We start from the raw sequence: 20,693 nt of genomic DNA, 5'->3' as shown, positions 1-20,693 counted from the left end.
TCATGGCTCCCCTCAAGTTCTCATCCAGGAAAAGGTGAAGAACCATAATCTAAGCACCAGAAAAGTAACGCACTGTGCTTGCCAGGGACAGAGAGACCAGGAGAGACCCAGCCTGTTGAGGAACAAGGCGTGGCTGAGCGTGTGTGTGTGAAGCGATGGGCGAGCATCCCGTGCACGCAGCACAGGGAGGGCGGGAGTGGAGGGAGATGGTAGAGCCGACGGATCTGGATTACAAAAGCGGTCCAGGCAAGACAGGCAGTCCACTTGGCTGAAACAGCCGCTTTCCAAGAATAACAAGGAACTGGTTGGAGAGTAGGGGGAGCCTGGGAGAAAGGACACTGAAGGCTGTTCTGAGAGAGGTGGGCTACAAGTGCTGGGCATGAGGTAGGCATTGTGGGACCTAGGTCAGGAGTGAAATCCCAGAGACCCTGTTGGCAGATATTTTGTGATTCAGGGCCAGGGTAACCAGGAAATCTAGACACAGATAGTTGAAGGACATTGGGAAACTCCAAGTGTATGTGCTCCTTTGATAGAAGTGCCTGTGGTCAGCCTGTTTGCTTGATTAGAAAGCCTGTTATAAACATGGCTATGCCTTTCAGATTAATTTATAAGAAGGCAGTAGAGCAAAGCAGTTACAAATGTGAGTTTGGAATCAGCTGTTACCCTCCTTCTTCAACAGAAGAAAACAAAGTTTAATATAGATCTTTTTAGAAGTTTAAAAGAGTTACCAAAGAAAAAGATGAAAAGGTTTGATACTACTTCCCACAACAGCAAAAAAGAAAATTTGAAAACAAGATTTTGTATCCTTAAAATTTTCCCACTATTCTAACAATTTTTGTGTTTTTCTCTAGTTTGTGTGTGTGTGTGTGTGTGTGTGTGTACAATTGAAGTACAATTGATTTACAATAGTACATTAGTTTCAGGTGTATAGCACAGTGATTCAGTATTTGTACAAGTTATGCTGTATTGAAAGTTATTATGAAATAATGACTGTTTTTCTGTGCTGCAGTATATATCCTCGTAGCTTATTTATTTTATACATAACAGCTTTTAATATCCCCTACTCCTGTCCTGCCTCTTCCTGATTCCCTTTCCTCACTGGTAACCACTAGTTTGTTCTAAATCTGTTTCTTTTTTGTTATATTCATCCATTTGTTTTACTTTTTAGGTTCCATATATAAGTGCTGGAGAAGGAAATGGCAACCCACTCCAGTATTTTTGCCTGGAGAATTTATGGACCAAGGAGCCTGGTGGGCTGCAGTCCATGGGGTCTCAAAGAGTCGGACGCGACTGAGCGACTAACACACACACATAAGTGCAGGTGTAGAGTATTTGTCTGTCTCTGCCTGGCGTATTTCACTAGCATAATAGTATTCTCTAGGTCCATCCACGTTGTTGCACGTGGCAGAACTTCTTTCTATGGCTAAGTAGCATACCTGTGTGTGTATGTATGCCACACGCACACATGGTAGGAGTGTGTGTTCAGCCACTCGTCTGCTGATGGGCGCTTAGATTGCTTCCCTATTTTGGCTTTTGTAGTGCTGCCTTGAACATGTGGGGTGCATGCAAATTAATGTTTTTATTTTCTTCAGATATAAAACCAGGAGTGGTATTTCTTATTAAACAAATAGTTTAATAATGATGTAAAGATTTTTAAATAGGTCACAAGGAGACAGTCAACAAAGGTATTAGATATTTTGTACTTAGAAATACTCAAAATGTATCACACAAAGAAGTTGCTATTTTTGGCTTGTTAAATCAAGTAGGACAAAAGGTTAACATATTAATGGGTACTGTGTTGTTTTTAAATAATGTATTCCATGCTGCTGATCTGATAAAACCATTTTCAGAGCCTGTTTTTTACCCTCAGTTCAGTTCAGTTGCTCAGTCGTGTCCAGCTCTTTGCAACCCTGTGGACTGCAGCACGCCAGGCTTCCCTGCCCATCAACAACTCCCGGAGTTTGCTCAACCTCATGTCCATTGAGTCGGTGATGCCATCCAACCACCTCATCCTCTGGCATACCCTTCTCCTGCCTTCAATCTTTCCCAGCATCAGGGTCTTTGCCAATGATTCCTTTCTTCACATCAGGTGGTCAAAGTATTGGAGCTTCAGCATCAGTCCTTCCAAAGAATATTCAGGACTGATTTCCTTTAGGATGGACTGGTTTAATCTTGCAGTCCAAGGGACTCTCAAGAGTCTTCTCCAACACCACAGTTCAAAAGCATCAATTCTTCGGCGCTCAGCTTTCTTTATAGTCCAACTCTTACATCCATACATGACTTCTGGAAAAACTATAGCTTTGACTAGACAGACCTTTGTCAGCAAAGTAATGTCTCTGCTTTTTAATATGCTGTCTAGGTTGGTCATAGCTTTTCTCACCATCTGCAGTGATTCTGGAGCCCAAGAAAATAAAGTCTGTCACTGTTTCCATTGTTTCCTCATCTATTTGACATGAAGAGATGGGACCAGATGCCATGATCTTAGTTTTTTGAATGTTGAGTTTCAAGCCAACTTTTTCACTCTCCTCTTTCACTTTCATCAAGAGGCTCTTCAGTTCCTTTTCGCTTTCTGCCATAAGGGTGGTATCATTTGCATATCTGAGGTTATTGATACATCTCCCAGCAATCTTGATTCCAGATTGTGCTTCATCCTGCCCGGCATTTTGCATGATGTACTCTGCATGGAAGTTAAATAAGCTAGTTGACGATACACACCCTTGACGTACTCCTTTCCCAGTTTGGAACCAGGCTGTTGTTCCATGTCCGGTTCTAACTTGCTTCTTGACCTACAAGAAGAAGTTTTACCCTACTTGTTGTTTTAGTCATTAAGTCATGCCCTAGTCTTTTGCAGAACTATGGACTAGAGCCCACTAGGCTCCTCCATCCATGGAATTTTCCAGGCAAGAGTTCTGGAGTGGGTTGCCACTTCCTTCTCCAGGGAATCTTCCAGACCCAGGGATCGAACCTGCATCTCCTGCATAGGCAGGTGGATTCTTTACCACTGAACCACCTGGGAAGTCCCTTACATGTATTTGTTGGGGTCAAATACATGTAATAATTTGTATTTATAATTGGGCCAGGAGAGCCATTAGGTAAATTCAGATATGTTTCTCAGTGAGGCAAATAAGATACAAAATCATAGGTCCAACTTATTCTAAGTACTTTTTTTAATGCCCATAGAACAAGGAAGTAGACCAAAATGTTAATGATATATTTTATGAGATATTTCAGGTGATTTTATTTTTTAAAAAAGAAAGAGTTAGTGCTTTTTGCTCCCCCACATCCCACCAGAAGCAATTCAGTAGGAAGTGGCAGCCTGTTGGCCCCAGCCCTGCTTCCCTGGCTCACACAGCACTGGGCAGATTTTGCCACAGCCAAGACAGCCACAGAGAGCTGCGGACAAGTACTGTTCACGTCCCGTTCTTGGTTCAGGAAGCCTCCAGCAGACACTTGTTTTATGCTTCCTGTGGAGCAGAATGTGGAACATGCATCCTCGGCACCAAGTTTGCAGAGATACAAGATTGTCCTTAAGGGGCTCCCGTCCACTTCCCCTTGAGCAGTCAGGTTGCCTGCCTTGGGAGGCCACGCAGGAGCACTGGGTGCTGCATCTCTGGCCTGGCTAGTGTATGTGTTGTGCACTGCCTTGCAGCTCACATTAGGATCTGTGACTTTTGCAGTGTGATTTGTTCATCCAGGAGGGGGCCCGCCTAGGAAGAACCCCCGCTGAAGTCGTTTCAACTTGTGACATCACCTTTGCCTGCGTGTCGGACCCAAAGGCAGCCAAGGACGTAAGGATCCCTCCCTCCCCTCAGCGTCTCAGGTTGTGGCCAGGAACGCTGGCTGGCCTCCTCCCTTTGTCCCCTGCACACCGAGTGAGTGTCTGCATGTGGGGGGTTGGGTGTCCCATTTGGGGGCCGTCTCCCATTGTGAAGGGTGTTTGCATAGACTGAACACAAGACTTCCTTTAATTCAGAACAAAGAATGAAACTGACTGGGGTCCCTGAGGTCTGTGCTGAAATGGTTCCTGACAAGCTCATGTGTTCCTGGTGAGCTGGAAGCTTTGAGGCTGAGTGTGGCTTTGGTCCATGTGCCAAGTTCCTATATTTAGCTATCACTGTATTTGTATGCTTTAAAAGTTCAAGTGCAGTAGTTATCTTGTCGAACTCGTGACTAAACTAATCCAGGTAAATCCAAAAAAGCTAAAAAATAAATACTGGCCTTTAATCTTTTCAATGGGAGGCTTTTAATGAAGAGAAATACATATATATTCTTTCTGAAGGTAAATGGGAACATAACATAAATTCTTCTCTTTCCCTTGCTTATTTACATGCTCTTCCCTTTTGAGCTTTAATAATTAGCTTCTGTTTGGGAAATGAGCCAAAAAAAATCAGCAAGTCTTGACCTTAGGTCTGAGGGTCTCCTGGGTGTCTGGCTGGGAGCCTGGGCTATTGCTCCTCCCTTGTGTCCCCACAGCTGGTGCTGGGCCCCAGTGGCGTGCTTCAGGGGATCCGCCCCGGGAAGTGCTACGTGGACATGTCGACAGTGGACGCTGACACAGTCACCGAGCTGGCCCAGGTAGCAGCCTTGTTCAGGCTGGCCCTCCAGCGTCCTTTCAGTTGGAGCCCAAGACCCAGGCTTACCATACCCCAGTGTGGGTCACATAGTTACTCCAGAGCCACAGCAGAGACTGTGGGATTCTAGCCTGTTTTCACTCTCTGCCTTCAAGTCTACAGCTGGTCTGCATGGCTGAAACAGAAGTGCTTCTTAGCTGGGAGAGGCATCAGGTCCCGTAGCCACTAGCCTTTCAGTTGGAAGCAGTCCAAGCTGCCAGCAGGGTCTTTGTGGTTTAAACAGCTTTCTGCAGTTAGTACTAGCAGAATATTCCCCCACCCTGAGCCTCTAGGCCACGGTGAGAAGATGGTGACTAGTGGCCCATGTGTGTTCAAAGAGTGGCTGAAATCAAAGAAGGGCAGTGTCTGTCCTAGAAAGTGTGGTCGGCCAAGCCGTAGTGTGATCATGTTGATGATATCTTTGTAATGGGAGCCTCTGAGGACCCCCAGCTCCTCGCTGTCTCCTTCATGGGATTCAGGCATCTGGTGGAGGACAGTCTGCTGGCCCTCCCCCAGCATCAGCCCAGTACCTTGGTACATGCGTCTGCTTTGGGGCTCAGTGTGGAGGGCCTAGTGCTCCAGTCCCTGCGTGCTCTTTACTTCCTGCCCAAGACCCTCTTGAGAGGCACAGCCTCCAGAAGCTGTGACTTTCCTTTCCAGGTGATTGTGTCCAGGGGGGGCCGCTTTCTGGAAGCCCCGGTCTCAGGGAATCAGCAGCTGTCTAATGATGGGATGTTGGTGATCTTAGCGGCCGGAGACAGGGGCTTGTATGAGGACTGCAGCAGCTGCTTCCAGGCAATGGGGAAGACCTCCTTCTTTCTAGGTAACATGCCTGCCCACCCGTCAGGCCACTGCAGGCCTGGAGGCTGGGTGGGCCACAACCCCTCTAGACCACCCTGAGGACAGCGTCAGTCCCGCACGGCCTCTCTGCCTGGGGCCCCCGTGGGAAGGTTTCTTTGACTTGCACAGTCAGTGCCTGCAAGGAGGAAGAGCCAGAAGGGTCAGAACCAGTTCTGTCAGGGGCAGGTGAATGGGGCCTCCCCTGGGTGTAGAGGTGGGTCCAGGCAGGGTTGAGGGTGGGCAGAAATCCCTCCCCGTGGGATTCCTGGGATGTGACTGCAGTTCTTTGCCCTGGGCAGGTGAGGTTGGCAACGCAGCTAAGATGATGCTGATTGTGAACATGGTCCAGGGGAGCTTCATGGCCACCATTGCAGAGGGGCTCACCCTGGCCCAAGTGACAGGCCAGTCCCAGCAGACACTCTTGGACATCCTCAATCAGGGACAGTTGGCCAGCATCTTCCTGGACCAGAAGTGCCAAAGTAAGTTGCCTTTGACCACTCTTGTTGTGTTTTAGTTTGGGTTCTAGCTGGGAAGCTGGGTCAAGCAGCCATCACAGAACAGTGTCTTTGGGAGCTCCTTCTGTGTGAATGACACATCCTCTCCAGTCTGGCCCCCAGGCAAAGTGAAGTGAAAGTCGCTCAGTCGTGTCTGACTCTTTGCGACCTCATGAGCTATACAGTCCATGAGGAATTCTCCAGGCCAGAATACTGGGGTGGGTTGCCTTTCCTTTCTCCAGGGGATCTTCCCAACCCAGGGATTGAACCCAGGTCTCCTCATTGCAGGTGAATTCTTTACCAGTTGAGCCACAAGGGAAGCCCAAGAATACTGGAGTGGGGAGCCTCCAGATCCTTTCTCCAGTGGATCTTCCTGACCCAGGAATTGAACTGGGGTCTCCTGCACTGCAGGCAGATTCTTTACCAGCTGAGCTCTGAGGGAAGCCCCATAGGATTTGGGGGTGCAGTCTGGGAACTTGTCTCTTGGGTGTCTGAGGAGTAGGAAATGCTAGGTGTTGAGCCCTGACAGTGCTCCAGATGCTTTTTTATTTAGGATCCTTTTAATTCTTCTGGTGAATGCCTTTCCCTCCTCAGATATCCTGCAAGGAAACTTTAAGCCCGATTTCTACCTGAAATACATTCAGAAGGATCTCCGCTTAGCCATTGCGCTAGGTGATGCCGTCAACCATCCGACCCCCATGGCTGCTGCAGCCAATGAGGTAACTGCAGGAGGCTGTGGGTGGGGCCTGCAGACTTCCCTTGTTCCCTTGCACTGCCCCTTCTGCCGACTTTGCCTTGGCTTGGCCATGTCTGACCTCTCCAGGGGGAGTCTTAGGTTGTTAATTTTAGGCTTTCCTTTTCTGAAGTTGTATGTCTCCTCCAGTCCATGCTGACTTTGCTGGGAATTCGTTGACCTGTGGGTTACTTAAAAGTGTGTCAAATATGAGTAAAAATCCTAAAGGATTTCCTAGATATCGAATGGTTATTGATTTCTAATGTATCTTTGTGGTCAAAAAATACACTCCGTGTGGCTTTTACCTCTTTGCATCAATTCGGACCTGTTTTGTGGCCCAGCAGACGGTCGGTCTTGGTGGGTGTACCACATTCATATTCACTTAAGAAGACTGTGTGTTCTGCAGTGGGTGCTGTGTTCGGCATCTATCAGTTAGGTCGAGATAGTTGGTAGTGTTTTTTCAGATCATCATTACTGACCTTTTTCTCCAGTTCTTTTAATTGCCGAGAAAGGGATGTTAAAATCTCCAGCTGTTATTGTGGGATTATCTGTTTCCCCTTTAATTTTGTCCATTTCGCTTAGTATCTTCGGAAGTTTTTGTTAGTGGGCCTTAGCCATTTATGATTATACTGTCTTCCTGATGAATTTGCCCTCTTGTTATTAAGAAGTGTCCCTGTTGATCTTTGTCTTGAAGTCTGTCGTCAGACTTTCATATGGCCACTATGGCCTTCTCAGGTTTACAGTTTCCATGCGTTCTATCTTTTATTTCAATCTAACAGAAGTATAATCTTTCAGAAAAACAGCTGAGCAGTATTCATCTTTGAATTGCAGTGAGAACCACATGTTGTGAGACACATACATATATACATCATGTGGATTCATTTTAGAAGTTCTCTCTTCCAAGCGCTGTAAGCCGCATGCATTTTTATCCAAGTTAAATAGAGGTCTCTAGTGGCTTTTCCTGTAGAGGCAAAGAAATACAGATACACAGTACTGGGGGGCTCCCTGAGGGTCTAGTGGTCAGGGCTCTCTGCTCCCACTGGTGGGGCCAGCTGAGCAGTGCAGCCAAAAATCAGTGAAAAAACGCAGTGCCGCTCTCTTCAAACCTGCCTTTCCATGGTCGATGATCTTCTGTCCTTGAATTCTGCGTCTCTCTCTCTTCCTTGTCTGTCTGAACATCTGAGTACTTCTTCACTCTTCCAGGCTGCAGTACAGTTTCTGATTCCTCTTGTCGTACCTTCAGGTTCTCTCTTGGCAGTGAAGTTCCTGGCTGTTGTATAGTTTTTCGCTGATAAGTTTGTCTGTAACTGGTTACTTCTGAAGGGTTCTGTGGTATCTTATGTTGGGAGCACTTCTCTGCGAGGTGATTTCCACTTGCCCCTCCCTGACTCTACAGGATTCATGGACTTGGAAACAGACATTTTGGTTCAAAGTGCATCATCTTTATTTTTGTCTTTTCTCTCGGGATTACTGTATGCATCTTAACTTCACGTCCTAGATTGGCCCTGTCGTAAAATGTGTATCCATTTACCACTGCCTTCCTCTCATCCTTGGGAGCATTGTTCCTTGGCCTGGGCACCACTGGCACTTGCTATGGGAGCTGTCCAGTGTATTGTAGCCTCCCTGTCCTCTACCCACTCGATGTGATTGCACCCCCTTGGTTGATAGGAGATGTCTCCAGACATCACCAAATGTCGCTCCAGATGGGGAGCAAAAGGACCCCAGGTTGAGAACCCTTGCTTTACTGTACACATGTCCTATATGTTATGTTTGCTTTGATTTTTAAGCTCACCATTGTTGGAGTGTCTCGCTTTAGTAGTCGTATGAATTCTAAAGATATTCAGAGAAAAGATAAGTTTCTGTTTCTCTACCATTTCCTTTCCTTTCCTTTCCTTTCTGAAGAATTGAATTTCTCTTTGGTATTGTTTCTCGTTCAGCTGGGAGAACTTGCTTTAGCATTTCCTGAACGCAGGTCTGCTGTCAACAATTAGTTCTCTTTTATCTGAAAAAGGCCTTTATTTAGCCTTTGTTCTGAGTTCACAGCTATACCCAAGGTGTAATGGACATCAATCATGATGACTCCAACTGAACTATGTTTAAAAATAGAAAAAAAATACACCTATGTCCAGCTGCATTTTTCAACATGCCTGGACATTGCCCTGCCCTTATTGAACAATGGTTTTTCTAAGTTTTCTCACACTCTTTCATATTCACCTGGTGCCTTTAGAGTGGCTGTTAATTGCCAGGGACCGTCCTAGGCTCTGGGGACATAGGACAGCCCCTTCTCTTCCTTGTAGAGATTACGTTCTAATGGAAGGAGGCACCAGGTAAGCACATAAATGTTTCGACAAGGAAGAACTGCAGGAGGTTAGAATTGTGAATAAAATGGAGCAGAGTAAAGGGATGGAGGTGGCCGGGTCAAGTGGCACAGCTGGCACTTCAGATGGATGACGGGGAAGGCCCTGGAGCTGATGGGGCAGGACGGGGCCGCAGCCTCGGAGCATCTTCAGATGGAAGGGATGTGATTGTAACTACTAACCAGTGTTGAGCCCTGCCTCCGAGCACTTTACATCCCTCAGTCCATTTAACCTTCGCCGTAACCCTGTTAGCCTCCCCATGAAATCAAGAAGCAGTGCTGGAGGCACAGAGAAACTGAGGTACTTAGTCCAAGGTCAGGCCAAATCTGGGAGATCCAGGAGTCACACCCAGACAGCCTGGGCTCCAGAACCTACCCACCTAACCACACCTAGAACCCCTCTAGGAAGCAGATCTGTCTGTAAGTCAGCTCTGTGGCCAGACTAAGCCTGTGTTGTTTTTTTTCCAGGTGTACAAAAGAGCCAAGGCACTGGACCAGTCTGACAATGACATGTCCGCCGTGTACCGAGCCTATATACACTAAGTCCTTGACCCCATCCCACCCCTATCTTCCCTCTGACCCCCTCTTCCTCACACGGAGTTGGGGTCCTGGGACTTAACTCTGGACCAGTCCACCTGTCTCCATCTCCTTTTATACAGACTTTGAGACTTGCCATGAGCACAGCACACAGCATCGCTCCTCCCCTGGAGGTCCTGGAGAGAGGAGGGGTGTCAGCAGGAGTGGCCTGTGGGAAGGCTCTTGAGCTGGGCACTGGCCATGGACTAGGTGGCTGTGTGTTCTCACACACACACCCCACACACACACACACACCACACTGGCTCTTGCCCCAGGATAGAAGCTGCCCAGAAACTGCTGCCTGGCTTTTTTGTTTTCCCTTCTTCCGAGCTGTCTTATCTCAGACCCTTCCAGTTGAGGAACTCGAGTCAGCAGTGAGAACTGGAAGCTTTCGCACTGCTTCCCTCAGAGCAAAGAGGCTGTGGTTTTATCCACTGTCCCCCACTGGATTCCACGCGAAGAGAGGCTCTAGGCTACAATGAGCCAGCAAGACTCTTAAACAGAGGGTCGCATGGCCCCTCCAACCTCAGGTGATTCGCTGATGAGGATTGTCACGTTCAAGCTACCAGTGTGCAACCACCTCTCCATAAATGCCTTTGTGAGCTGAAAAGAGATGGACACAGTCAAGCAAAGACAGGGCTCTGGCTTTCCAGGGAAAGTGACAAACAGCCCACCATAGGCAGGCCTCCTGGAAGCCTGCTCTCCTCACTGCTTTTGCGCGCCTGTCCCAGAAGTCACTGTCACTGTGGAGCCTGGGCCGTTGTAGTATTTGGATATGCATTCCAGCCCTTGGGAAGGGGTCCTGAGGGCAACCACTGAGGAGTGACTGGGGGAAGGGGCTTCCTTCCTGTTTCCGTTACGCCACAGACCCTCCACCTGGTTCTGAAGAACCACTCTGACCCAGGTCCCCTCACAGCAGTCCCCCCTTTTCCAGCCTGTCCCTGCACAAGTCCTCTGTGTTGCCCACCTCTCCATTCGCCTCCCTTCCCCCTTTCCTCCCATGGAGACAGTGTTTCATTCTGTCTGTTCCTCCGTTGGCCCATACCCAGCCTGACCAATGACAACCATTTCTTAGGTTCAGCTCTTGAAACAGAAATGAGTGTCTTCACTTAAGCCAGCAGCTTGGTCTTCGGTGCTTTCAGGGCCCTGGGGTCTGTCAGGAGAGAAGAGGAGATCTAGGCTTGACGTTACCAGAGCTCGCTGACCCTTGGAGGTGAATCAGCATTTCTCCTTGGATAGGGGACCACAGGGGCTTGGAACGTGGCATGAGAACAAGGAGAAGTCGCCTAAAGGATGTCAGTGTTCTCTCCGCCTGCATGGGTTGGATTCTCCAAAGTCAGGCTGTGCGGAAGTTCAGCGTTTGTAGTGCATATACAGTGATAAACACAATTTGAGGTGGCCACGCTGGTGTGTGCCCCTCCCCCTTGCAGCTTTGGCCCTTTTTCCACTGATCAGAACCCAGGATAGGGGATCTCAGAAAACATGGGGATGGGGAGGGCAAGGGAGATGCCTGTGGTTTTTGACACAGTTGTTAATTTCACTGGGATTTTGAATTCTTTTCTGTCTGAACACAAAGCCTGTTCTAGTCCTATAGCGGGACACTGGGGGGTGGGGGTTGGGGAAGATGCTGTAATGAAACTGGTTAGTCAATGTTGTCTTAATATTGTTGACAATTCTGTAAAGTTCCTTTTTATGAATATTTTTGTTTAAGCTATTTCACCTTTGTTTTTTGAGATCCTTCCCTCTTAAGGAGAAAATGTGACACTTGTGAAAAGCTTGTAAGAAAGCCCCTCTTCCACCACCCCTCCCTTTTTTTTCCTTTGAACCTTTAAATGACAAATCTTCTAGGTAATTAAGGTTGTGAATTTTTATTTTTGCTTTGTTTTTAATGAACATTTGTCTTTCAGAATAGGATTGTGTGATAATGTTTAAATGGCAAAAACATGATTTTGTGCAATTAACAAAAAGCTACTGCAAGCAAAATAAAAAACGTTTCTTGGTAACACAACTGTGACCTTGGTAGGGTGGTCTGCGCCCTGACACCGAGCACCACTCGGGAGAGAAGGGGGGGTTGTCCCTCCGGGACAAACTGAGCTAGGAGACGAGACCCGGCGGGAACCAGCTGACCCGGTGGCCAGTAGCCGGGTGCGGCGAGAGCGAGCCATACCGCCGGCCAATCGCCGAGCGCGCCTAGTGCAGGGCGTCCTATCAGAGCCGAGGAGGGGCGGGACGAGCGAGCGCCGCGCCCTGGCGGGTGAACCGCTGCGGATGCTGAAGCCAGAGCTCGCAGCGCCGCGGTGTTCGGCGCGAGCTGGCGTGGGCAGGTCCCCGGCGCTCTCGGGGTTGCGAGCTGGGGGCGTGGCGGGCGCCCGCGCAGCCAATCGGCGGCGAGGGTGGGCCCGGGCGCCGCCAGCTGACCGAGCACCCGCGACGGTCGCTGGGCAGCGAGCGACGGCGATGGCGACCGTGATGGCAGCGACGGCGGCGGAGCGGGCGGTGCTGGTGAGGCGCGCGGGCCGGGCCGGGCCAGGCGGGAGGCGGCCGCGGGCCGGGGCGGCTGACAGCGGGCCTATCCCCACAGGAGGAGGAGTTCCGCTGGCTGTTACACGACGAGGTGCACGCCGTGCTGAGGCAACTGCAGGACATCCTCAAGGTAACCTCGAGGACCTGTGCGGGCGCCCCCTCTCCCCCAGCGCGACTTCCCCCTCGGCCTCCCGCGGCTGCTGCGTACCCGACGCGCGGTGTTCAGACCAGGCCCTGCCCTCAGGCCCCGGACTCAGTCCTAGGACTTAAAAAGCGTCTAACCCGGGGCGCCAGCAGATAATTACCCAGTTCCACAAGCCGTCCTGCCAGGGCTGCGGGCCTGGATTGAGCCCCGGAGTCGGGGAAGCTACCCTTTGAAATTGACGTTTAATCTCCTATCTGAAGGACCCAGCATTTTGACCTCAGCCAAGTCCTCGATCTCTCTGGACCTCCCCTTTGCGAAAAGGAGATAGCAGTACCGCCCTCAGGGCTGTTGTGAAGATTTAAAAAAAACAGCCAATGGAAATACAAAAAAATGCCCAGGCGGTGCCTGATAAGGCTGGAATTACCGGTTGCCATGACTACTGTCTTCTCAGACTTTGCTCCCCACTTCCAAGCTCGTCAACCAAACGGGGAGGGTGTCTCTGGGTCCTCTATCCTGTATGGGACACACAGTAGGCCCCCAGGGAATGTGGAAGGAGCCGGTATGGGTTCAGGTAGGACCTGAAATTGGCCGTGGGGGAGGGGCCCTGGGAGCGGGGCTTATGGAGCAAAGGCTCGGCTGGAGTAGGTGAGCTTGGTTTACCCGACTCTCCTTTGCCCCTCAGGAGGCCTCGCTCCGCTTCACTCTACCAGGCTCAGGCACCGAGGGGCCCACGAAGCAGGAAAACTTTGTCTTGGGCAGCTGTGGGTGAGCCTGGGCTGGGTAGAAACCGTGGTAGGGTTGAGGGGTGGACTTCTGGGAGGAGGGACCCTTGGGGATACCCTCTAGGACTGGTGGCGTGGCCACAGCCCTGCCCTGTGGACTGATTCCAGCTCCAGCGGCCAGAGGATGTGCAGTGGGACAGGCTGGACTATCCTGTGACAGCCCGCGGAGAGGCTGGGGTGGTGGGAGGGGGCAGCTGCAGGTGGTGGGAGGGGGCAGCTGCAGGTGCTGCTCTGACCCCCACGTGTTGTAGCACAGACCAGGTGAAGGGCGTGCTGACACTGCAGGGAGACGCGCTGAGCCAAGCGGTGAGTCCCCCTGCCCCGGCCCCTTCCCATGCCACCACAGCAGCCAACGGGCAAGAGTCAGGGGTGGGTGGGGGGCCTCCTGCTTTAGCTCAGTTCTGCCCCCAACTAGCTGTGTAACTCTGGGCAGGATCCTTGACCTCTCTGGGCCTCAATTTCCTTGTTTGAAAATGACAACAACCCCTGTAACCTGCTTCTGAGGTTGGTGTGTTACTCCTTTGAGAGGTACAGCAAGTGAGGGGGTGGGTGGTGCTTTGCACACGGCACTACCTATAGTCTGGCCCCAGGGTTAGCCTGGCCCCAGACCAACATCTTAACTCTTTCTGCACTTGATCCTGTAGCAGGTGCCAAGGCCTGGGGGAAGGTCCCCCTCCTCCTTGGGTGGGCGTTACGTCCCTTGGCACCTGCAAATGTTCTCCATCTGCCCACAACCACACACCTCCTCCCTCCCAGCAGAAGCCACCTTCCCCTTTCGCGGCTGTTTTCCCTTTCATTTCTTTGTGGTTCCTTTTGGGCCTGAGTTCCTATTTCCTGTTCCCTGTTTGCCCCCACCCAAATGGCCATGTTCTTCCCCCTCTCCCACATGGAGTGGCTCAGACGTGAGCCACCACATACACTCTGCTTCTGCCCCCTGGCTCAAGGGCTTAGAGTGGCCGGCGGCAGGAGGGCATCCTTCTGCCCGGCTTAGCCCACCCTTGCCTGGCAGGACGTGAACCTGAAGATGCCCAGGAACAACCAGCTGCTGCACTTTGCCTTCCGGGAGGACAAGCAGTGGAAACTGCAGCAGGTAACTGGGCCCTTCCCCGGCTGGGGCCCAGGGCACAAGGGCAGGCAGGAACAGGCCCTTGCAGCGCTGAGGCCTCCAGGGCTGGCCGCTGTGAGGCCTTGCGGCTGCAGCAGGCTTGCAAAGATGTCTCCTAGCAGTGCAGCTGGGGTGGGCAGTGCCTGGTCTCCTAGCCTGTCCTGTAATTGGACCTGGCTTCTGCCACCTCCCTCTCCCCTCTCACTGGCCACCAGCTGTTTCCACTTCACGGCCTTTGCTTGGGCTTGTCCCTCTGCCTGGAGTCCACCCCCCAGCTTTTGCCACTGCACAAGCTTCAGCTTAAGAGTTGCCTTCCCTCACCGCCGCCCGCCCCCCAATCACCTTGTTTCCCTGTGAAAGCTGAGCAGTCTATTACCTTGTGCCTTTCCTCTGTTACCCTCTGTCCTCCTTTGGAAAGTGAGCTGCAAGGGACTGGGGACCGAGCCTGCCTCACTGCATCAGCCAGGCCCAGCAGGCGGCACCCACCCCACCCCTGCTAGGAAGATAGATAGGCCCCCTCGGGGTGGGGATCCCTAGGCTGGGCCCCCAGAGACCATGGGTGTTCTGAGGCTGGCACCTTTCCCTGCCAAGGCCCAGCCCACTGACCGCTCCGTGGGCCCTGCTTTTAGATCCAAGATGCCAGGAACCACGTGAGCCAAGCCATTTACCTCCTCGCCAACCGAGATGAGAGCTACCAGTTCAGGACGGGAGCAGAGGTCCTCAAGGTGAGCCACCTCAGGAGTGGGAGAGCCCAGTTCCCTGACCACCGATCGGGCCCCTGGGAAGCTCTGCCCCCACCCTCAGGTGAAGCTGAACGTCAACCCTTCACCTCTCGGTGTACGCCATGTCCTTCCAGCCAGTTGAATGGCTCACAGCCCAGGCCCCATAAACAGATGTGGGTTCTGATCCCAGGGCCTGCACTATGAGCCAGGCCACCTCAAATCCCTTACTTAGCCATTCTGTGCCTCAGCACCCTCACCTGATAAAAGAGGGGGATAAGCTGTCATGCCTGCCATCATGACAACACGGGTGACGTTGCCTCTAATAAGCACCCAGTAGATGAGAGCTGCAGGTATTACTACCAGAAACAGAAAAGCTTCTGTATTTAACAAAGTGAATCCATGTGGTGTGAAGGGACAAGATGAACTCAGGTTCTCTGAGTTCACGCTTTAGCCCTGCCTCCGGCTTGCTGTGTGTCCTCGGGTGGTTTGCATGCCATCTCTGGGCCTGATATGAAAACTTGAAACCAGATGGACCAAAGTCCTTTTCAGAACTGTGAGTGTCCTTTGGGGTGTAATGTGCAGCCCAGTAATTCTGCCTTTCCCAGGAGCCAGGTGACCCCAGCGCCCATGGCAGCAGCTGGGTGAAGAGCTGGAAGCAGTGGGCACTGGGGCTCTGAGAGCTTTGCTCCCACGCAGAGGGAGGGGATGAGTCTCCAGACGTTCCACCATTCCCCAGCCGTGCGGCCTTGGACCTATGGAGCTTCAGTTTCCTTCCTCACCTGTGAAAACAGGGCTCCTGTCCACCTTAAGGCCTCAACTTACCCATCCCAGTGCCTCCTCAAGGAAGCCCTCCCTGACTCCTTACACCCACGCTGAGTTAGGGTCCCTCCTTCTAAGCTCCTTTACTGCCTGAACCCTCATGCTCAAAGCCCTTGGCCCCCTGGGACTGACTTCCGGGCTCCTCCACCCCAATTGGACCAGGACCCTGGATCCCAGATGGTAGAACCTTCTGGATGGGTGGTCAGCAGCTCAGATGTCCTGCCCCCACCCCCAGCTGGAGCCCGATCACCCGCATCTTTAGCAAGCCCCCTGCTGCAGGGGTTCAGGGCCTGAGTCTGTGACCCCCAGGGAAGGAATTGGGAGCTCCCATAACTTGGTTCCTTCTGATGGGGCTACCCCAGCACCGCTGTGACCAGCTCTCCTCCCCCAGCTAATGGACGCCGTGATGCTGCAGCTGACCAGAGCCCGCAACCGGCTCACTACTCCTGCCACCCTCACTCTGCCGGAGATTGCTGCCAGCGGCCTCACGGTCAGTGCCTTAGGCCCACCCCTGCTCCAGGAGAGGCGGGAGGGACACAAGGGTGCTAGGGCGTCCTGCAGGCCCCAGATTGTTGACAGAGTTTTCTGTGCAGTTTTCTTGGATTGGGTCTTTGGCTTCCATTCTGAATCCCCAAAATATATCTCCCCCTACCCCTTGGAACCGGGTCACTGGTGTCCAAGCCCAGTGATGCAGTAAGTTACCCGGGGCACTTGGCAAGAATCAGAAGGCCCCAGTCCACGGGATGGGGACTGGGATTCCCTACCAGCAGTTGAAGGGGCGAGGGTGGGACGTGCCTGCTGGCCCTCATCCCCCCTGGATGCCCGGCCCTCCCCCCACAGCGGATGTTCGCCCCCACCCTGCCTTCTGACCTCTTGGTCAACGTCTACATCAACCTCAACAAGCTCTGCCTCACCGTGTACCAGCTGCACGCCCTGCAGCCCAATTCCACCAAGGTGAGCCCCTCACCCAGCCTGCCCTCACCCACCCTGTGGTCTCAGGCCTGACCCCATCTGATGCTTTCTTGTTTAGAATTTCCGCCCAGCTGGAGGTGCCGTACTGCACAGCCCTGGGGCCATGTTGTAAGTATGCTACCTGAGAGGGGTCTCAGGAGCGCCCCCGCCCCTCTTAGGGTAGGGCCCTGGCCCTCTGGGCCGCCCTCAGGGCCCCTCTCGTCTCCCCACAGCGAGTGGGGCACACAGCGCCTGGAGGTGAGCCACGTGCACAAGGTGGAGTCTGTGATCCCCTGGCTCAACGACGCCCTGGTCTTCTTCACTGTCTCCCTGCAACTCTGCCAGCAGCTCAAGGATAAGGTGGGGATATGGGGTCAGGACCGGGCTGGACCTCACCCCGAGGAGGCCAGCCAATCCACGGGCCATTCAGCCCCTTCTTTTGGGATGGGGGTGGGGATGCCAAGGGCTCCTTGTGTGTCTCCAAAGCACCCCCTGATCTTAAGCTCTGTTACACTCTCTGCGCATACCAGTTGGGGGTGGGCCATGATATCACTCGGCAACACTTGTCTTCTTCCGGCCACTTGGCCCTTGGGTGACAGAGGCTACAGCAGGGCAGACCCCCTGGCCCGACCCCTCATCACTTCCTCCATCTCCCTCCTCCCCAGATCTCTGTGTTCTCCAGCTACTGGAGCTGCAGGCCTTTCTGAACAGAGTGCCCAAGAGCCTGTCCCCTGGGAGTGGAGCCCAGGACATCCATCCTCCCTACACCTGCCCCCCGCCCAACCAGAGTGCCAGCCAGGGCCGGGCACTGCAGGCTATTTATTTCCCCCTTCACGCTACCCTGCCTGTCACCCCTGCACAGACGGGATGGAACACTGGATCCACTGGGAGGAAGGGACGCCGGTGGGCTTTTTGTTTTGGATGGGGAAGATGAGGAGGCACAAAGTGTCCTCCAGTCCACATCCTGGCCTCCCGACAGGGCAGGAGCTTTTGGACTTGGGCTGGAACCAGGCTCTCCTTCCTTCCCCCTTCATCTCCTGCCTGGCCCGACCCCTAGGAGGGCGAGGGGCAGCCACATACCTCTTCCCGCTTGAACCTAAGGGGTGGGCTGGGAGGGAAGAAGGACAGAAGCGCCCCTCACCACGAGCTGTAGTGTCCTTGACTGCATTCACTCAGCAGCCCTGGTGGGGCGTCCAAGAAATAAAGATTGTCTGACTTTGCCTGTGAGCCCTTCTCTGTCTGTCTGGGTGGGACCTGGCCAAGGGCCCCTGATAGTTAGCCAGGCCAAGTACCCAGTGACTTGGCCTCTCAGGTACCAAGGGGCTGAGTGGGCTGCAGCATGACATCTAAGGTCTCCTGGTAACAGCCATGCCGGCTGAAGGCTGGGGAACCCAGCAGGCATCTCAGTGAAGCCGTAGGACCTGCACTGCCCACCCTGATGGGACGAGCTCTAGACTCAGGCTTTTGCTGAACGAGGTTTTGTTATTACTCTCCAACAGGGCAAAGACAGGGAGGCAGGCACTGTCCACATTAAGGGTCCAGGTGAAGTTATCAAATCCCTGGGATGGGGTGGATTCCTGCAAGAGGCACAGGGGAGCCAGTGACTTCACTCCTTGGCCCCCTGCCCAACCTACTGCAGCTCCTCGCTGCCCCAGTGCCCACCCGGCCCCGATGCTCGGAGCTCACCTTCTGGGACCCGGAAGAGCAGCTTTGTCAGCAGGGCATGCAGGGGATACAGCTGCCACAGCCGGGAATACAGCCGCCACAGCAGGGAATACAGCCGCCACAGCCGGGAATACAGCCGCCACAGCCGGGAATACAGCTGCCACAGCCGGGAATACAGCCGCCACAGGTGGTGTTGACGACAAACAGCAGCAGGAGCACTATGACCGCTGTGGACAGGACAGTGGTCCAGATAAGGCCCTGGGCCTGGGAGGCTGATGGGGGCCAGGGCTGAGCCGCACTCACCGAAGCCGAAGACAAAGGCGATGGTCCACTTAGAGTGGAAGAGCAGGATCGTCCAGTCCATCTCAGCTGGGAGGCCCTGGCTGCCACCTGCTCCAGCGCCCCCCTGCCCCACAGAGGGCCCCACAGAATCCTGGCTTCACTGGGGCTGCTGCAGGCCAGCCCTTGCACTGTCCTCCCACACCGCCCTCTGGAGCCTCACCCCTACCCTGTCTCTCTCCTGCACCTCTCCTGACCCTGGCCTAGGCAACCCCCTTCCCGCGCGCCCCCTAAAGCAGCCCCATCCCTGGACCCCCACCTGCCTTGGAACTGCCCCAGGTAGCTCCTAGGTCTAGGGAGCACGGATTGCCTCCAGCTTCCAGGTCCACAGGACCTGAGGCCTTAGCAACCTGTCCCGCCTCCCACCACTCCCCCAGCACAACCCCGCCCCCCAGGAGCTCAAGCAAGGGCAGGCCCTGTGCCCCACAGCTGTGCTTCCTGCCTCTGAACCTCCGCGAGTGCTGCGGGAGCAGGCAAGAGGCCACAGGCCTGGCGGCCTCTTCACTCTGGGTCACTTTTTCTCAAAAGACCAGAGTAGAAACCTGAAACAGTTTGGCCCTCAGCTGCTGTTAGCTTCACAGGTGAAAAAAAGACAGAAAAAGACGGTAGTGGGCTGGAGGGATCAGTTCAGTTCAGTAGCTCAGTCGTGTCTGACTCTGCGACCCCATGGACTGCAGCACGTCAGGGCTCCCTGTCCATCACCAACTCCCGGAGTTTACCCAAACTCGTCCATTGCATTGGTGATACCATCCAACCATACCATCCTCTGTCATCCCCTTCTCCTCCTGCCCTCAATCCTTCCCAGCATCCAGGTCTTTTCCAATGAGTCACTTATTTGCATCAGGTGGTCAAAGTATTGGAGTTTCACCTTCAACATAGTCCTTCCAGTGAACACCCAGGACTGATCTCCTTTAGGATGGACTCGTTGGATCTCCTGGCAGTCCAAGGGACTCTCAAGAGTCTTCTCCAACACCACAGTTCAAAAGCATCAATTCTTTGGCGCTCAGCTTTCTTTACAGTCCAACTCACATCCATACATGACCACTGGAAAAACCATAGCCTTGACTAGACGGACCTTCGTTGGCAAAGTAATGTCTCTGCTTTTTAACATGCTGTCTAGGTTAGTCATAACTTTCCTTCTAAGGAGTAAGCGTCTTTTAATTTCATGGGTTAGAGGGATAGAGGGAGGTAAAAATGGAGACAAAGTGGTGAGGGGAGGGAGAAGCAGTTACCTGTCCACCACCCGTGCCTGGGCAGCTGTCTTGTGCCTGGTGGCACAGCTGTAGCCTCCAGGGTTCTCACCATCCTGACCCTCACGATGACCCCGCAAGATGATAGTTAAGGTCGCTTGCATGAGCTCTCTTCCCAGGCGCCTGGGGCCCCTGACACAGCAGCTGGAGGCAGCTCTCACCAACCTCCTACCCCCATAGCAGGGGCCAGGCCATGTCAGCACTTGGGACTGGCTGTAAACCAGGTGGGCACACCTGCTTGTCCCTTGGGCTTACAGTCTTGCTGGGAAAACCTGTTGGCTAGCATTAGGCTCTGCCTGACCCTACATGGGTTCACCTTTGTTTACTGCACTTTCACAGATAGTATGTTTTTTTGACAGATTGAAGGTTTGTGCCACCTTGAGTTGAGTGAGTCTTGTTGGTAGCATTCTTCCAGCAGCATTTGGAAACTTTCATTGTTACTATATTTGCTAGGGCAATCTGTGATTAGTGATCTTTGATGTTGTTTGACATTTTTCAGCAGAGTATTTTTCAGTTAAAATTTGTACATTTAGACACAATGCTGTTGCACACTTAATAGACTACAGTATAGTGCAAACAGCTTTTATGTGCCCTGGGAAACCAAAAAAATCCATGAGAATCATTTTATTGTAGTATTTGCTTTATCATGAGATTCCCACTCCAGAATTCTTGCCTGGAGAATCCCATGGACAGAGGAGTCTGGCGGGCTACAATCCATGGGGCTGCAAAAAGTCGGACATGACCGAGAGACCTAACACTTGCTTTATCGTAGTGGTCTTGAAC

At 52.6% G+C, this 20,693-nt stretch overlaps 2 protein-coding genes and 1 long non-coding RNA gene across 11 annotated transcripts in view; 2 read left to right on the top strand and 1 right to left on the bottom strand.

Moving 5' to 3' along the window:
* GLYR1 (glyoxylate reductase 1 homolog) overlaps positions 1-11,617 on the top strand; it is a 31,407-nt gene extending 19,790 nt beyond the window's left edge. For 2 of the 8 annotated variants that reach the window (XM_042240659.1, XM_042240656.1), the window contains 6 exons: positions 3,696-3,788; positions 4,474-4,575; positions 5,271-5,433; positions 5,750-5,929; positions 6,539-6,663; positions 9,502-11,617. In XM_042240659.1, the coding sequence (XP_042096593.1) occupies positions 3,696-3,788; positions 4,474-4,575; positions 5,271-5,433; positions 5,750-5,929; positions 6,539-6,663; positions 9,502-9,576 (738 nt within the window). In that variant the 3' untranslated portion in view covers positions 9,577-11,617. Of the gene's footprint in view, positions 1-3,677; positions 3,789-4,473; positions 4,576-5,270; positions 5,434-5,749; positions 5,930-6,538 lie in introns of all 8 variants that reach the window. The other 6 variants (XM_042240658.1, XM_027961844.2, XM_060406046.1 and 3 more) reach the window with 3 other exon arrangements.
* A 435-nt stretch (positions 11,618-12,052) lies between these two features.
* ROGDI (rogdi atypical leucine zipper) lies at positions 12,053-17,876 on the top strand. Of its 2 annotated transcripts, XM_004020754.4 has the most exons (11): positions 12,053-12,111; positions 12,191-12,262; positions 12,960-13,042; positions 13,311-13,365; positions 14,069-14,149; positions 14,794-14,889; positions 16,097-16,195; positions 16,546-16,659; positions 16,736-16,785; positions 16,890-17,016; positions 17,322-17,876. In XM_004020754.4, exons 1-11 carry the CDS (start codon positions 12,067-12,069, stop codon positions 17,361-17,363), a joined length of 864 nt encoding a protein of 287 aa, XP_004020803.1. In that variant the 5' UTR covers positions 12,053-12,066; the 3' UTR covers positions 17,364-17,876. The 2 variants fall into 2 exon arrangements, with proteins under 2 accessions (XP_004020803.1, XP_042096594.1); XM_042240660.1 differs by lacking the exons at positions 12,053-12,111; positions 12,191-12,262 and adding an exon at positions 12,741-12,848.
* Positions 15,238-19,002, bottom strand: LOC121817910 (uncharacterized). Its single transcript, XR_006058007.2, has 3 exons — positions 18,625-19,002; positions 18,343-18,548; positions 15,238-15,665 (listed from the first exon to the last, which is right to left on the bottom strand). It is a non-coding gene; the product is annotated as an uncharacterized LOC121817910 (long non-coding RNA).
* Positions 19,003-20,693: the final 1,691 nt, after the last annotated feature.

Source organism: Ovis aries, chromosome 24 (assembly GCF_016772045.2).
Source record: "Ovis aries strain OAR_USU_Benz2616 breed Rambouillet chromosome 24, ARS-UI_Ramb_v3.0, whole genome shotgun sequence".
Classification (NCBI taxonomy): Eukaryota; Metazoa; Chordata; class Mammalia; order Artiodactyla; family Bovidae; genus Ovis; species Ovis aries.
This window is presented reverse-complemented; position numbering and strand designations above follow the sequence as displayed.